At 37.3% G+C, this 15,161-nt stretch overlaps 1 protein-coding gene across 13 annotated transcripts in view; it reads right to left on the reverse strand.

Moving 5' to 3' along the window:
• Window positions 1–15,161, reverse strand: part of SCAPER (S-phase cyclin A associated protein in the ER) — a 396,299-nt gene that overhangs the window by 216,015 nt on the left and 165,123 nt on the right. For all 13 annotated transcript variants that reach the window (XM_060401720.1, XM_060401719.1, XM_042235193.1 and 10 more), the window contains one exon: window positions 3,879–3,944. In XM_060401720.1, the coding sequence (XP_060257703.1) occupies window positions 3,879–3,944 (66 nt within the window). The remainder of the gene's footprint in view (window positions 1–3,878; window positions 3,945–15,161) is intronic.

Here is a 15,161-nt window from a genome sequence, read left to right on the forward strand (position 1 = left end):
AAACCCCACTCTGCATTGTTCCAAGGTCATGTGTGTGTGTATGTGTGTATCCCTACAGTTTACATCTATATTTATTTCTACATATATGTTGGAAAATAGAAGTTAAAACTTATATCCACAATTCCAATTCATCATTGCAGGATTTTCTGTTCTCCTTGAGTCTAATTTTTAACTCTCTTCTCTAACAGTGAGCAATGTCTTCCAACGTCCTTAATATATTTACTTATGTGAACAACACATCACCCATGCATATCCTGACATACCCACCTAACGCATCACCCATCTTTGTCTATGCACACTATTATCTGCCTGCGTGGCTCTGACTGCCCACACCGGTCTCCTCTGCTCTTCTCACCCATGCATGGGTTTCACAGCCTTTACGAGGCTCCCCTAACAGACTGGGCAAGGATGACAGTCCATGGCTCTGCCCTCCTCACTGGGCTCTGATTCCCCACGCCAGGCCATGGTGTCCTGCCCCACACGGAAGCTCCCGTACTCTGCTCGGCTCTGAACTTCACTCCGGGCCGCCCCTCCTTGGTCCACTCAGGCTCTGAGAGCCACCCCTCTGCCCCCGCTGCATCCAGTCACCCAGCCCATGCAGACGGCTGCGTGGTGGTGCTCTCATCTAACAATAATAGGACTGAATTTTTCTGGAAGGGGGAAGGGAAACTGGAGAAAGTCCTTTTCATTTATTAAATAGAATAACTTTATAAGGAGATATGTCTTCTCATCTCATTACCTATTTCAATCAGTTACAATAATTAAGTTTTTTGAGAAAAAGGATGACTCTAAAGTTTTAGATGACTTAATGTAAGGATGGACCTGCGATTTCTTAAGATAAACAGAAATAGGAGGGGTAAGTTTTGGAAACAAATTTTAGGAGTTGACCTTGACACATGTTCACCTGAGGCATTCAAGTGAACAGAGAGACATCCAAGTGGAAATGCTAACATGAAAGCTGGATATTGTATAACGGAGTTCTGGGGACAGGTCTGGATTAGAGACATGAATTTAAAGTCCATCTGGATACTAGTTGTTTAAAGTCATGAAAATAAATAAGATTGCCAACAGAGTAATTCTCTACCTGAACTCTCAGGACAAAGGCATGCTAATGTCAGAGCTCAAAGAGGCAAGAAACAATGAGGCAACAGGTAATGAAGAAGAGCAGTTAGTCAAGTAAAAGGAGAATCCAGAGAAAGCTGTACAACAGACTACTACATTAAAGGTCCCCCATGAAGTATATCTTGCTGCTGCTAAGTCACTTCAGTAGTGTCTGACTCTGTGCGACCCCAGAGACAGCAGCCCACCAGGCTCCCCCGTCCCTGGGATTCTCCAGGCAAGAACACTAGAGTGGGTTGCCATTTCCTTCTCCAATGCACAGCCATGACTTAATAGTCTCCTCATACAGTGACTAAGGACTTGACAAAGTGACTTCCCTTGGCCAATGAGACATCACAAGCAGAGGCCTGATCTGGCCTGATATCCCCTATCACTGATGAACACTATGCAAAAACCCTCAACAGAACAAGCTGAACAAATTCAACAGCATATTAAAAGGGCTATTCACCATGACCAAATGATCTGTTATCAGGGAGGCTGACCCAAGCTTCCTTACATGGCAGTCAGAGGGGAACAAGAAAGCAAAGTTGTGAGCAAGAGCTTCAAGACTTCTGAAGGCTCAGAAGTCACATACTGCTTCTGTAGTAGACTAGGGATCAGAACAAGTCAAAAGGCCAAATTCAAGAGTAAGGTTAATAAGAGTCCACTCGTTGATGGAGAGGTGGCAAAGTTATATTGCAAAGGGCCATGCCTTCAGGAACGGCTCAGCAACTTCTGGCCATCTCTGCCAACACTATATTGTGTCATATATTAAATTTCCTCAAATTTTGGATCCATTTCTAGATTGTTTTTAAAAACCGAGTTCATTAATTTGTATTACTATTTACATGCCAATGCAAAACTATTTTAACCATCTGTTAGCTGAATCCTACTTCATTTCCCCTCTTTAAAAATATTTTTCCTGGAAATTTTATTTTTCTGTATGTTTTTTAAAATGCTTCTATCTCTAGCTTTAAGAAGGTTGTTCTTTTATTGAAATCACATATTTATAGGAGAATTTAAAGAGAATTTACTATACTTTGTCTTCTATCCAAGAGTATAATTTGTCTTTTAACTTTTATTAGTCATTTTTTTATATCCCTAGCATTTTATGCTTTTATTTTTGTAGAGCCTTCATATTTCTTGTTTATTCTTAAAAGTTTGTTTTTATTGCTATTATAAATGATATTTATATTTTCTGATTATCATAAAGAAAAGCTACTACTTTCGTATCCTAGATATGCTGCTGCCTAACCTTAGGCAAGTTACTTACTCTATTTAGGGCTTAGTTTCCTCATGAAATTCACTGTGTTGATGTGAGTAATAAATGAGTCAACACATGTAAAGAGCCTGGCATAAGGTAAAGGTTCATAAACCTCACCTATTATTAACAGTGTCACATAAATTTGGAAATCAGCCATTTTACTGAATTGATTCTCTTGTTTTGACTAGCTCTTCATTTGATTCTCTTGGGTTTTACAGATATACAGTATGATCGTAATCTTGACAATTTTGTTAATGCCTTTAATATTTTATACTTCTGTTTTTCTTTTAAAATAACAATGGCTCATAGCTCCAAAACTGTAATAAAGTATTTCTTATGGGTGTCTTAGTTCTGACAGGGAAGAATATTTCTATTACAAATGTAAATAACAGCTACATTAAAATGCTGTTGCATAATCTATACCAACCACTGCTTATAGATATTCCTCCATCTGTGGCATGTAAGTTGTTTCTTGAGTTTTTCACTATTGAAAGTAACAAAAATAGTTATCTTTGTATATAAATATTTGCACACATTTTTCATTATTTCACTGGGCAGTATGAAGTCTAAAGTGGATGTCCAAAGTAGCAGGGGGATAAATTAGATGAGTTTGGGACCAGCAAACTATACAAAAGAAACAACAATGTCCTACTGTACAGCACAGGGAACTACATTCAGTATCTTCTAATAAATTATAATGGAAAATAATCTGAAAACAATGTATGTATAACTGGATTACTTTTCTGTACATCAGAAACTAACATAACATTGTAAACAACTATAATTAAAAAATAAAACTTTAAGTACTGGAACTTAATCTTATATATAATGAATAAAAGATCTTAAAAGTAAAAGAAAACCAAAGTGGACATCCTGCGCTCCAGATTCACATGGCCTTCCAGTAAGACTATACCGATCTGCACTCCCAACAGCAGTATTATATGAGTACCCTTCTCTCGCTGCACCGCTATTGGCAGTCTATTTGAGACAAACAAAATGATGATGTTTTTGTTTCTTTAGCTAGTATACCTAGAAATTACACTTACACCCAATGGTGGAGTCTAAATCCTTATCTGTCAAGTGGCCTCTGCAACAATCCTGAATGAGATCTCCTCAGAGTAAGAATCAGTACAGCCCTGGCGAAACTTGCTTTGTTCAATAGGGTTTCTCTACCTCAGCACTACTGATGTTTTGAATGAGATACTCCTTTGCTGCAGAGGACTATCTCACGCACTGGAAAAAGTGTAATGGCATCCCTGGCCTCTACTCACTCGATGGCAGCTGCACCAGTTTTTCCAATCTGTGATAACAAAAATATTATCACATATCCCCAGATGCAGACAAATGACCTCTGGCAAAATCGTCCCCAGTTGGATATATGGTGTTAGGAGAATAAAATCCTAGACATCAGATACAAATGTCTACAACCACAAGCGAACGATAATGGTTCAGGTAAACTTTTGTTATAGGCAGAGACTAAAGAGACAAATAAAAAAATATAGGCTAAAATACTCACTTTGCTTTATAGGGTGAGTCCGAACCAAAAGTTTTTGCTTCCAATAAACTCTCATATTCCTTGGCCCTGGAGAGAGAAGAGTTTTATCACTGTTAGCTATTTTGTTGCTAATTTTTATACCAAAACAAAACTTTGGCTATGTTTTTCCCCTCCCAGTATTAAGAATATTACTATGCTGATTTTTAACAATTCCATTTCTGACACTGCTTCTTTACAATACTATAAATGTGATCCAAAAAGATTGAAAAATACATATTTCCTCATAGGAGAGAAAATCATAAAAACATTTCTGAGTTAGGGATTTGGTACAGAATGGTGCTTATTTTTCAAAAAATGAAAATCATAATTAAACTTGAAACCATATTAAGTTTCTACAAGGTGGTTGAGATGGCTGAATATCAATGTACCTCAAGAGGTATTCAATGCAAAATTACTGTTGTTGTTGTTCAGTTGCTAAGTCACGTCCAACTCTTTGTGACCGCATGGACTGCAGCACGCAAGACTTCCCTGTCCTTCACCATCTCCCAGAGTTTGCAAAAACACATGTCCATTGAGTTGGTGATGCCATCCAACCGTCTCATCCTCTGATGCCCCCTTCTCCTTCTGCCCTCAATCTTTCCCAGCATGAAAGTCTTTTCCAAAGAGCTGGCTCTTTGCATCAGGTGGCCAAAGTACTGGAGCTTCAGCATCAGTCCTTCCAGTGAATATTTAGGGTTGATTTCCTTCAAGATTGACTGGTTTGATCTCCTTGAAGTCCAGGGGACTCTCAAAAGTCTTCTCTAACAGCACAATTAAAAAGCATCAGTTCTTCTGTGCTCAGCCTTCTTTATGGTCCAACTTTCACATCTGTACATGACTACTGGAAAAACCATAGCTTTGACTATTTGGACCTTTGTTGGCACAGTGATGTCTCTGATTTTTAATATGCCATCTAGGTTTGATACAGTTTTTCCAAGGAGACACTTACCAAGGAGCAAGAGTCTTTTCATTCTGAGGCTGCAGTCACTATCCACAGTGATTTTGGAGCCCAAGAAAATAAAATCTGCCACTTTTCCCATTGTTTCTCTATCTATTTGCCATGAAGTGATGGGACTGGATGCCATGATCTTCGTTTTTTGAATGCTGAGTTTTAAGACAGCTTTTTCACTCTCCTCTTTCATCTTTATCAAGAGGCTCTTTAGCTCCTCTTTGCTTTCTGCTCTTAGGGTGGTATCACCTGCATATGTGAGGCTACAGTTATTTCTCCTGGCAATCTTGATTCTAGCTTGTGATTCATCCAGTCCAGCATTTCGCATGATGTGTCTGCATAAAGTTAAATAAGCCGGGTGACAATATGCAGCCTTGATGTACTCCTTTCCCAACTGTGAATCTGTTTGTTGTTCCAGGTCCTGTTCTAACTGTTGCTTCTTGACCTGTATACAGGTTTCTCAGGAGACAAGTAAGACAGGTATTCCCACCTCTTTCAGAATTTTCCAGTTTGTTGTGATCCACACAGTCAAAGGCTTTAGAGGGTCAATGAAGCAGAAGTAGATGGTTTTTGAGTTTCCTTGCTTTTTCTATGATCCAATAGATGTTGGCAATTTGATGTCTGGTTCCTCTGCCTTTTCTAAACCCAGATTGTACATCTGGAATTTTTTGATTCACATACTGCTGAAGCCTAGCCAGAAGGATTCTGAGCATTACCTTACTAGCAGGTGAAATGAGTGCAATTGTGTGGTAGTTTGAACATTCTTTGGCTCTTTTTGGTACAGTTCTTCTGTGTAAAGAATAGTCATTGAAGCCTGGAAGTAATTTTAAAAGGCAGTGGAAATGATGATCAGATACTCAAAGATTTGTTTTGTTCTGCTTTTGTTGTTTATATTGACTAAATGCCAAAAGCCTGCAAAAATCTAATAACACTTCTCTGTCATTGTTCAACTATGCTCCGGCTTGCATGTTCCAGCACTTAAGAGCCATCAATAGTTCAACAATCAGCAAATGTCACTTCGACAATATATTAACAATGATTTAATTTTTCAATTTCTCTTTTCAGAGGTCAACATTTAAATTTTGACCATTCATCCAAGGGTTTAGTCTCTAATTAGTGATCTGTGAAAGAACTAATTACAATGTACACCAATCCAGACAGCAATGACTGGTGAAAAAAATAACAACTGCTTCATAAAAACCTGAAAGATGCAAATTACAACAGGCCTAATGAGAGAAAAAATCAATCTAGCATAGGTTATGCTTGGGAATGAAGAAATAACTAAATTAGAATTAAACATTAAATTATGTATGTTTCAACCTACATGTACACATTGAAAGTGAAACTGTTAATCACTCAGTCATGTCCAACTCTCTGCAACCCCATGTACTATAGCCTGCCAGGCTCCTCTGCACACAGGATTTCCCAGGCAAGAATACTGGAGTGGGTTGCCATTCCCTTCTCCAGGGGATCTTCCTGATCCAGGGATTGAACCTGAGTCTTCTGCATTGCAGGCAGATTCTATGATACACTCATTGAAAGTGAGTGTTAGTCACTTTGTCATGTCCAACTCTGTGACCCCATGGACTGTAGCCCATCAGGCTCCTCTGTCCATCTACAGGCAAGAATGATAGAGTGGGTTGCCATTCCCTTCTCCAGGGGATCTTCCCAATCCAGTGATTGAAGTCAAGTCTCTTGCATTGCCAGCAGATTCTTTACCGCCTGAGCCAGGGACACTCTCAATGTGCTCATTGCTCTCAGCCAAAATATTAAGGCATATCAAAATGGGGAAATATCCACACTGTACTTGCAACTGTGACCTCATATGAAGGCAGGAAAAACTGCAATTATGTAGGGTTCAATGCATTCCAAGCACACATGCCAGGAGCTATACACTCACTGTCTTGTGAAATCTTAAAAAATGTCTTTTCCTCATTTTACAGAAAAGAAATTGAGGCTTAAGAAGTTGTCTATTGTATCAACACATTTCTTCATCTGAGGCTTCAAGTGGAAAAGACTGAATACATTCTCCCATTTGTGCACACTTAACTAGTAAATTATAATACTATCCAAAGATATCCTAACTCTACATGAAATGGTAGTTAAGCACTTCTTCCTAACTTGAATCTTGTCTTGATTCACTTTTAACAATCAATTAAATACTTATTTCCAAAGTTCATACTCTGTATAAACTAAACAAGATAGAATATGGGGGATAATAAGTTATATATAGCAGGGATGAGGTATATACATAGTGGAGCTACTCAAGATATTTATACTCCACAAGGAAGAGGAAGATACAGCATTAAAAGGCACATAATTCTCAAAGCTGAGTAGGTAACAGATGTTAACTGTCACAAGTGCTTATTACCACCTAAGATGCTAGGGGGAGTTTCCTCAAGGCAATGGGAAGTGTACCTGCTTGAAAGATAGGTAGCATCTGAATACACAAAAAGAAAATGCCATTAACAGGAGAAAGAAGTGAGCAATAATGAAGACACAGAGGGAAACACAAGTTACATTAAGGGAACTGTGTGCAGATCCCTTTGCTTGGAGCAAAAGGTTAAAAGATGGGAATAATGAGAGATAAGACTGAATATTACAATTCTGATTATTTACTTTTTAAGATAATGACTCACTTTATTAATATTTTAAATTAGTGTCACGTTGTATACTATGTTTCCTCACTTTTAGTATCCTTGTTATCACGATTCTATTTTTTCTCAGCCATAATGTGGGTTATTTATCTACTCCATTTTTTTGGCTAGTCTTTTCATAGGCTCTTTTGTTACCAATATGCTCAAAGAATTAGATCTTATCAACTTCTATTTAACTTGTTTTTATCTTTATAAAGATAAAGTACATTTTAAGTGCCGTATGTGTATTTGTTAAATAAAAATAAATAAATCCATACCATTTTCCAGGAAGGAGATATGAACACTGTTCTAATCCTTGAGTTGTTTAGATCATTTCTACTTCAACTGATAAAGTAACTTAAGGCTATAATTTCATTCTGAGTAATTTTTTTTAAACTATATCCCCATAAGTTTCATTTTCTCATTGTCACAGATTTCAAATAGTTTATTTCCATTTTTTCTTACTCAAAAACCCCCCCCCAAAACTCGTTACTTCAAATATTTTCTGCCCCACCCCCATGCTTTGGTTCCAAAATGTTCATTTTTTGTCTTTATAATTTTTTTCATTGAGTCAGCTTTATTGAAGTATAATTTGCATACAATAAGTACTTGAAGTTTTAAACCCATAATTTTGATGAGCTTTCACAATTGGGCCTACAATGTAAATGAAACCGTAATCATGATATAAAGCATTTCTACCACCAACAAAGTTTTTTCATTTGTTTTTGCAGTAACCCTCTTTCCCCTTCCCCTACCCTTTCGTTCCTAGCAACCAGCTATCTACTTTCTACCCCTAAAGCTTTATGAATATCAAATCAGTACAATCACACATACTCTCTTGTGTCTGAATTAATTCATTTAGAATAAATCTCTTGAGAGTCTCTCATAATGTTGAATATATTATTAGTTTATTCCCTTCCACTGCTTTACAGTGTTCCATTCTTTGGATACCATAATTTGTTTATCCACTACCATTTGGATATTTTACTTTCCAATCTGGGGCTACTACCTACTATGAACATTTGTAGACAAACCACTGCATAGATAAATGTCTTAATTTCTCTTAGATAAATACAGAAGTAGGATTGCTGAGCTATATGACAAGCACCTGCTTAACCCTAATTTACAAAATATTTATCAAATGGGTCATTCCAATTTGTACTTCTACCAGTATAGAGTTTCAGTTGCTTTAATCTCCAACTATTACTGATGAACAGCCTATTTCTCCCCTCAATTCTGTCAGTTTTCCCTTCATGTATTTTGTGGCTTTCTCACATGCATATATGTTTGTAATTGTTACATATTTTTGATGGATTCATTCTTTCATCACTACAAAATGTCCTTCTTCTTTTACTGTACAATTTTGATCTTAATGTATATGTTGTATTATATTAATACAGTTTAGCTACATTATCTTGCAGAGGTTATTCTTCTCATGAATATCTGTTTCTTTCATTTCACATTAAGCCAGCTGGGTTCTTATATATTAAGTGATTCCCTTGTAGATAGCATATAGTCGAATCATTTAAAAAAAAATTCATTCTGCCAACCTGTATCTTTCACTGGAGTCTTTGAAGTGAAAGTGTGAGTCACTCAGTCGTGTCTGACTCTTTGTGACCCCATGGACTCTAGCCTGCCTGGCTCCTCTGTCCATGGGATTTCCCAGGAAAGAACACTGGAGTGTGTTGCCATTCCCTTATCCAGGGAATCTTCCTGATCCAGGGATCAAACTCAAATTTCCTGTATTGCAAACAGATTCTTTACTGTCTGAGCCACCAGGGAAGCACTGGAGTCTTTAATGCACCTATATTTAACATAATTACTAAGAAGGACAGATTTACTTCTGCCATTTTGCTATTTTATGTAATCTCTCTTTTGTCCCCCATTTCCTTCATTACCGCTTTATCTTGTGTTAAATGTACCATCTTCATTCCATTCTCATTTCCTCACACATATATATGTACATATATATTTGTTTAGTTATTTATTTTCTTTGTAGGTGACCTAAATTATAATCAACATCTTATTTCATAACAATCTAGCTAGAATTAATATCAGCTTAGTTTCCGTAGTATACAAAAGTGTTCCTGTATAGTATTTGACTTGCCAGGTGGCTCAGTGGCAAAGAAGATGCCAGCCAAGCAGAAGATTCGGGTTCAATTCCTGGGTCATGCAGATCCCTTGGAGAAGGAAATCGTAATCCACTTCAGTATACTTGGCTGGGAAATCCAATGGACAGAGGGGCCTGATGGAGTATAGTCCATGGGATCGCAAAAGGGTCAGTCACGACTTAGTGACTAAACAACAATATAGCACTTATCCTTTATGCTAAAATTATAAATTACAGATTTACACAGTGTGTGCCCATAAACATAGGTTTATAATTATTATTTTGTGCAGTTGACTTTTAATTCAAATAGGAAAAATGAGAAGTTACAAAAATACTACATTTACACTAGTTATTTCTATAGTGTTTTTTATTTCTTTGCGTGTATTCAGGTTACTGTCTACATTTTTTTTTTCGATCTCAGACTGAAGATTTCCTTTAGTGCATCTTGAAGTGCAGGTCTACTACAGACAAACACTTGGCTTTTGTTTGTCATAAAATGTATGAATTTCTCCTTCATTTTTGAAATTTTGCCAAGTATAGAATTTTTGGTTGACAATTTGTTTTCTTCTACCAGGAAACTGAATATGTTTATCCTACTAGCTTCTGACCTTCATATTTTCCTACAGAAATAAACTGTTATTATACTACAGATATTTTATATATGGAGAATTATTTCTCTTTTAAGACTTTCTTTGTCATTAGCTCCCAGTGCTTGATTATGTGTCATAAGGTGGATCTCTGCATTTCTTCTACTTTGAGTTTGTTGAACTTCCTGGATCTGCAGATTCATATGCTTCATTAAATTTGGAAAATTTTCAGATATATTTCTTCAAATGTCCTCTGCCCTTTGCTCTCTCTGATCTCCTCCTGGGATGCCCCTTATGTTTATGTTGGTATGCTAGGTAGTGTCCCACAGGTCTCTGACTTTTACCCATTCATTTTTCTTTCTCTTCTATAGAAAATCTCAATTGATAATTTTCAAGGTCACCAATTCTTTCTTCTACCTGCTCAAATAACCTGATGAACCCTTCAAGTAATTTTTCATTTCAATTTTTGTACTTTACAGATACAAAATTTATTAGTTCCTTTAAATTTTTTTAAATCTCATTATTAACCTTTTCCAGTTGGTTAGATATCATCCACATGGTTTCCTTTACCTCTCTGAGTACATTAAAAATTTTTAAAGTCTTTGTCTAGGAAGGCCAATGTCTGGGCTTCCCCAAGGACACTTTCTATAATTCCTCCTCCCTCAAAGTATGGGCCAATTTTCTTTTTCTTTGCTTGCCTTGCAACTTTTCCTTAAGAACACACTCCTATATTTAAAATGGATAATCAACAAAGACCTACTGTATAGCACATGGAACTCTCCTCAATGTTACATGCCAGTCTGGATGGAAAGGGGGTTTGGGGGAAAATGGATACATGTATATGTATGGCTGATCCCTTTCACTGTTTACCTGAAACTACCACCACATTGTTAACTGGCTATACCCCAATACAAAATAAAGTGTTTAAAGTTACCAAAAAAAAAAAAAAAAGATCAATGCCATATTAAAAAAGCAGATATTCTAATCATTATAATGTGGGAACTCTGGAAATCAGATTCTCTTTCCTCTCAGGGTTTGGTTTTGCTTGTTGTATACTTGTTTAGTGACTTTTCTGAACTAATATTCTAAAGTTTATATTCTTTGTCATTATGACCCCTAAAGTCTTGGTTCCATTATTTTAGGAATCAGCTAGTGATCCAAGAGATTTCTTTGAACACCATAAATAATAACAACAAAAAGTCCCAATCTAGTATTTGCAGATGAGCTGTGTGACTGTGTTGCGGCAAGCCAACAGTCAGGCAGATTACAACACTGTCTTAGCCCTCACTTCCTGCTTGCATAAAAGCCTGATGGTCAGGTAGGGAAAAGACTCCAGGGTTGTCTTGGGTCTTTTCTAATCATGTACCCATCCCTGGGGATACATGTGGCCTTCTAGATTTCTCAAAGTATGTGGGAGATTTTCAAAGCCTTTGTTTCCCAAAGCATCTTAATCCTCAACCTTTCCCTGCAAGTTTTTATTAGTCAATTATTTATCCTAGTTGTATATCCTTGTACTTGTGTGCTGTGCTTAGTCGCTCAGTCAAGTCCAACTCTTCACAACCCCATGGACTATAGCCCGCCAGGCTCCTCTGTCCATGGGGATTCTCCAGGCAAGAATACTGGAGTGGCTTGCCATGCCCTCCTTGCACCAGGTATCATCAATTAATACATTTGTCTTCAAATTGTTTTTGACAATTATCCCCAGGTAACCTCCTCAGCTCTGGGACAATTCCGAGTTAGGCAAAAGTAGGACAAACTCTTAAAACTAACCTTTCAGAGAACCATTAGAGAGGTCAAAACAGCTATGGTTCTTTGAGTACAAGATCTGTTCTTCTCTAGTATTAGGTTCCTGTAACAGGGATGCAGTTGATTGTCTTCAAAGCTTCTGCTGAGTTGGGAAGTTGAGATATGATCAGGGTAAGCTAAAATGCCACTACCCTCTTTGATGGGCTTCCCTGGTGGCTCAGACAGTAAAGAATCTGCCTGCAAAGCAGAAGACCTAGGTTTGATCCCTGGGTCGGGAAGATGCCCTAGAGAAGGGAATGGCAACCCATTCCATTATTCTTGCTTAGAGAATTCCATGGACAGAGGAGCCTGGCAGGCTTCAGTCCATGGGGTTGCAAAGAGCTGGACATGACTGAGCAACTTTCACTTTCACCCTCTTTTTAAAAATTGAATTATAGTTACTCTATAATTTTGTACAACAAAATGACTCAGTGATACACATAATGTATTTTTTCTTTTTCAGATTATTTTATATTATTGGTTATTACAAGATATTGAGTACAGTTTCCTGTGCTATACTGTAGATCCTTATAGTTTATTTTATATATAATAGTTATGTAAATGTTAATCTCAAACTACTAATCTATCCCCCCCACTACTATCGCATTTGAAAACCATAAGTTTCTTTTCTATGTCTGTGAGTTCCTTTCTGTTTCATAAATATGTTCACTTGTATCATTTTTTAGATTCTACACATAAGTGATATATGAGATCTGTCTTTCTCTGACTTACATCACTCACTTAGTATGATAATCTCTAGGTCCATCTGTGTTGCTGCAAGTAGCATTATTTCATTCTTTCTTTTTTTAACTGCAGTATAATTGCTTTCCAATGTTGTGTTAATCTCTGCTGTACAATGAAGTGAATCAGCTATCTGTATACATATATACCCTCCCTCCTGATCTTCCTTCCCTCACATTCCACCATCCAAGTCATCACAGAACACCAAGCTGTGGTGTTCTATACATCATGTTCCCACTACCTAACCATTTTACACACGATGGTGTATTTATGTCAAACTTAACCTCTCAGTTCATCGCACTCTCCCCCTCCCCGACTGTGTTCACATGTTCTCTGCATCGGCGTTTCTCTTCTGCCCTGCAAATAGGTGCATCAGTACCATTTCTCTAGACTCCACATATATGTGTTACTATATGATATTTTTTTTCCTCTAACTTATTTCACTTTGTATGATATACTCTAGGTCCGTCCACATCTCTACAAAGGACCCAATTTCATTCTTTTTACGGTTGATTAAAATTCCATTATATATATGTACCACATCTTCTTTATCCATTCATCTGTCAATGGAAATTTAGTTTTTTTCCGTACCCTGGTTATGGTAAACAGTGCTTCAGTGAACCCTGGGGTACATGCGTCTTTTTCGATTATGGCTTTCTCAGTTATATGTCCAGTAGTGGGATTGGTAGTGGGTCATATGGTAGTTCCATTTTTCGCTTTTTAAAGGAAACTACATTACTGTTCGGGAGAAGGAAATGGCAACCCACTCCAGTATTCTTCAGAATCCTGAATCCTGTGGACAGAGGAGCCTGGTGCTGTCCATAGAGTCAGACATGGCTGAAGTGACTTAGCATGCATGCATACATTGGAGGAGGAAATGGCAACCCACTCCAGCATTCTTGCCCGGAGAATCCCAGGGACAGAGGAGCCACACAGAGTCAGACACGACTGAAGCAACTTAGCAGCAGCAGCACATTACTATTCTCCACAGTGGCATATCAATTTACATTCCCACCAACAGTGCAAGAGGGTTTCCTTTTCTCTGCACCCTCACCAGCATTTATCGTTTGTAGATTTTTTGTTGATGGCCATTCTGATTGGTGTGAGGTGATGCCTCATTGTAGTTTTGATTTGCATTTCTGTAATAAAATTAGTAATGTTGAGCATCTTTTTCATGTGTTTCTTGGCCACCAGTATGTCTTCTTCGATAAAATGTCCTGACACTAAGCTGCATGAGCTGTTTGTATACTTTGGAGATTAATCTTTTGTCCATTGCTTTGTTTGCAAATATTTTCTCCCATTCTGTAGACTGTCTTTTCCTCTTGTTTATGCTTTCCTTTGCTGTGCAAAAGCTTTCACATTTAAGTAGGTCCCATTTACATCAAAAAGTGTTTTTCCTATGTTTTTCTCTAGGAGTTTTATAGTGTCACATCCTACATTTAGATCTTTTATCCATTTTGAATTTAATTTGGTGTATAGTGTTAGGGAGTGTTTTAATTTCATTCTTTTACATATAGTGGTTAGCTTTCCAAGAAACATTTATTGAAGAGTCTGTCTTTTCTCCACTGTATATTCTTGCCTCATTTGTCACAGATTAGGTGACCACAGGTGCATGAGACTGTCTCTGGACTTTTCCTTTCTGCATCATTGACCTTATTTTTGTTTCTGTGCCAGTACAATATTGTCTTGATTACTGTAGCTATATAGTATAGTCTGAAGGCGCCTGATTCCTACAGCTCCATTTTTCTTTTTCAAGATTGCTTTGTCTATTCAGGGTCTTTTGTATCAAAATGCAAATTAAAAAATTTTGATTCTAGTTCTGTGAAAAATGTTACTGGTAATTTGATAAGAACCACACTGAATCTGCAGATTGCCTTGGGAAGCACAGTCATTTTGACAATATTGACTCTTCCAATCCAAGAACATGGTATATCTTTCCATCTGCTTGTGTCATCTTTGATTTCTTTCGTCAGTGCCTTATGCTGTTCAGAGTATAGGTCTTTTGCCTCCTTAGGCAGATTTATTCCAAGGTATTATTTTTGATGCAATGATAAATGGGATTGTTTCTTTAATTTCTCTTTCTGATTTTTCATTGTCAGTGGATGGAAAAGCAATAGATTTCTGTGTATTAACTGTGTATGCTGCAACTTTATCAAATTCACTGATGGACTCTAGCAGTTTTCTGGTAGCATCTTTCTCTACGTATACCATGATGTCACCTGCAAACATTGACTGTTTTACTTCTTTTCCAGGTTGGATTCCTTTTTCTTCTCTGACTGCTATAGCTAGGACTTCCAAAACTATGCTGAATAAAAATGGCAAGAATGGACACCCTGTTTTGTTCCTTATATTAGAAGAAATGCTTTCAGATTTTCACCATTGCGTATGATGTTAGTTATGGGTTTGTCATATGTTGCCTTTATTATGTTGAGGTAGGTTTCCTCTATGCCCACTTTG

Source organism: Ovis aries, chromosome 18 (genome assembly GCF_016772045.2).
Source record: "Ovis aries strain OAR_USU_Benz2616 breed Rambouillet chromosome 18, ARS-UI_Ramb_v3.0, whole genome shotgun sequence".
Classification (NCBI taxonomy): Eukaryota; Metazoa; Chordata; class Mammalia; order Artiodactyla; family Bovidae; genus Ovis; species Ovis aries.